Source organism: Seriola lalandi, unplaced genomic scaffold (genome assembly GCF_002814215.2).
Source record: "Seriola lalandi dorsalis isolate HSWRI2012SDOR001 ecotype SW California unplaced genomic scaffold, Sedor1 jcf7180002055009, whole genome shotgun sequence".
NCBI classification, from domain to species: Eukaryota; Metazoa; Chordata; class Actinopteri; order Carangiformes; family Carangidae; genus Seriola; species Seriola lalandi.
Window position 1 is genome coordinate 119,718 of NW_019525552.1, and position 2,736 is coordinate 122,453.

Consider the following 2,736-nt stretch of genomic DNA (forward strand, 5'->3'; position numbering starts at 1 on the left):
GGTGGGGTTCTTAAAGAGCCCTGGCTGAGTTTCAGACTGGAGTACAGTATAAGAGAAATAACATCTTTCTGAAACACTGAAACAAGTAAATCTATGTAAATAGACACAAAGAATAACATGATGAATGTTAAAAATACGTCCTGTTTAATCACGTCTTCACACAATGACAATAAAGGATAAATATCAGGACAGATATCTGCATTAATGAGAAGGTGTACCTAATAAAGTGGCCAGTGGCTGAATGTTTTAAGCACAGAAAGCTGACGTATAAAGAGTGATCAGAGCGCAGAGTGATCGCTTCATCTTTTTACACACTAATGAACCTACTACACCCACTTCTGGACAATTAGCATTTTACAGCAATCCGTCCTGGAAATTACTCTGCTGCTTCCCCCTCTCCCTCCAGATCTGTCCCTTCTAGATCTATCTTACAGATCTGTCCCCTCTGGATCTATCTGACAGATCTGTCCCCTCTGGATCTATCTTACAGATCTGTCCCCTCTGGATCTATCTGACATATCTGTCCCCTCTGGATCTAACTGACAGATCTGTCCCCTCTGGATCTAACTGACGGATCTGTCCCCTCTGGATCTATCTGACGGATCTGTCCTCCCTGCATCTATCGGACGGATCTGTCCCCTCTGGATCTAACTGACATATCTGTCCCCTCTGGATCTAACTGACGGATCTGTCCCCTCTGGATCTATCTGACAGATCCGTCCCCTCTGGATCTATCTGACGGATCCGTCCCCTCTGGATCTATCTGACAGATCCGTCCCCTCTGGATCTATCTGACAGATCCATCCCCTCTGGATCTATCTGACGGATCTGTCCCCTCTGGATCTAACTGACAGATCCATCCCCTCTGGATCTAACTGACAGATCTGTCCCCTCTGGATCTAACTGACAGATCTGTCCCCTCTGGATCTAACTGACAGATCTGTCCCCTCTGGATCTAACTGACAGATCTGTCCCCTCTGGATCTATGGACAGGTGAAGGTGGTGAAGTCTCGTTCATTCTGAAACAGCAACAAATATCCAAAGCCGGTGAAACGGTTCTCAGCTGCGCGGCGTCTTATCCGTCTGTCTTGTTGACGTTGGCGTAGACGTCGCTGGGATCAGTGGAGGCTCCAGCAGAGGAGGAAGAAACCTTCACGGTGCTGTAGGTCACGGCATCGCCTTCATCATCATCATCATCGTCTCTGACTCGTACCTGAGAAGCGAGAGGGAGACAGCGTCACACATTCAGTGAATTACACACTTAATGTAGATGAAGTGAAATGTTTTCATCAGCTGATGAGACTGAACCGAGCTGCAGATTCAGGTTTATTGATCATACAAAGAGAAAACAGCCACTTTAAAGACAAAATAAATGGACTTCAGGGTCTTTTTGCTTCAGAAGGTTCATCAATCAGTTCAAAGTGCTGATGCGGGACTTTCAGTCTGAATGGTTCATATTTTCCATGATTTACATGATTTATAATTTTAGTGCAAAAAGCAGAAAACTGAGTTGAAATAAAATGTAAATAGACTGTTTTATAGTTTCATTTCTTACATATCTCTGCTGTGTTGTTGTGTACAAACAGTAAAACAATAGTTTTTACAACTCTGAGCTTCTCTATAATAATATTTGGATTGATAACGACTATAGATATGAACATTTTCACAGGTGCCTGTGATATATTTCATATATCTTGGGTCCCAAGCAGTTTATAATCTGTCAGACTGAAAAAAGGATTCGATGCTGGTGAAATAGTGACGGTTTAAAATGTGTGTGACAGAATTAATACATCAACAAACATCAAAATGGACTCCAGAGGGTTGAGGTAATATTTCCTTCAAAATAAAAGCAGTTGCACAAATCAGTCTTAAGTCTTCTCTTAATGGTTTCCTTAAAATATTCACTGAAGTATTTAAGGTTTTTTCCTCATCTTAGTCTCATACTTCAGGAATCACTGCAAGTCATAAAGGAAGAAACCTGCAGGTTCCTCTGACTCCGAGTTTCTGGTGTTAAAGACAGAAAATGAAAACATCCCAAGAGGAGAGGGAGAACTCAGTGGAAACCCGTAACGCTGAGGATTCGACATGACAGATTTAAGTGGCAGTCAGTTCATGAGTCGTCCGACCGTCGTTGGACAGTGTTGTAATAAATCCTAATGTCAGATTCTCTCAGTCCTCATGAATGCAGGACGTTCTCCCTCCAGGTCGAAGAGTTTCTCTTTTTTAACTGTTTGACCTCAGCCTTGTGTTTCTTCACTCACCACCATCACCAGTTCAACCAGTTCAACCAGTTCAACCAGTTCAACCAGTTCAACCAGTCGGACTCACCTGGGCTCTACTGTCGGTCTTCTTGGTGTAGCTGATGGAGGCGTAGGAAACCCCGTCGTCAGGATCAACCTGCACAGTGAGGACAACATAAAGACGGCTCAGTGACAGTTAATGACTCGCTCCTGTTGCCTTCATGTTTTTCTTTACTTCCTGTTTTTGTGTTTTGATCTCTGCTTTTTTAAGAGCTGTTTTCCTGACACTTCCTCCTCATGACCTTCTCTGGTCTATTCTGGTGCAGCCGGCTGCATCATCTTCCTTCCCCTTTCTTGTCACTTGCCGACGCAACTTCAACCCGGGAGTCACGGTGCGTCTCAGGCAGTGACGACACATTTTAAAGGACGAACGCAGATCAACAGTGAGTGTGACTTTGTACTGGGTGGAGTGTGTGATCTCACCGTGTCCTGGCTG

At 44.0% G+C, this 2,736-nt stretch overlaps 1 protein-coding gene across 2 annotated transcripts in view; it reads right to left on the reverse strand.

The window, feature by feature from the left end:
* Positions 1 to 121: 121 nt before the first annotated feature.
* Positions 122 to 2,736, reverse strand: part of LOC147817154 (uncharacterized) — a 6,769-nt gene continuing 4,154 nt past the window's right edge. For both annotated transcript variants that reach the window (XM_087171569.1, XM_087171568.1), the window contains exons 7-8: positions 2,329 to 2,397; positions 122 to 1,213 (exon numbers count right to left, since the gene is read on the reverse strand). In XM_087171569.1, the coding sequence (XP_087027695.1) occupies positions 1,076 to 1,213; positions 2,329 to 2,397 (207 nt within the window). In that variant the 3' untranslated portion in view covers positions 122 to 1,075. The remainder of the gene's footprint in view (positions 1,214 to 2,328; positions 2,398 to 2,736) is intronic.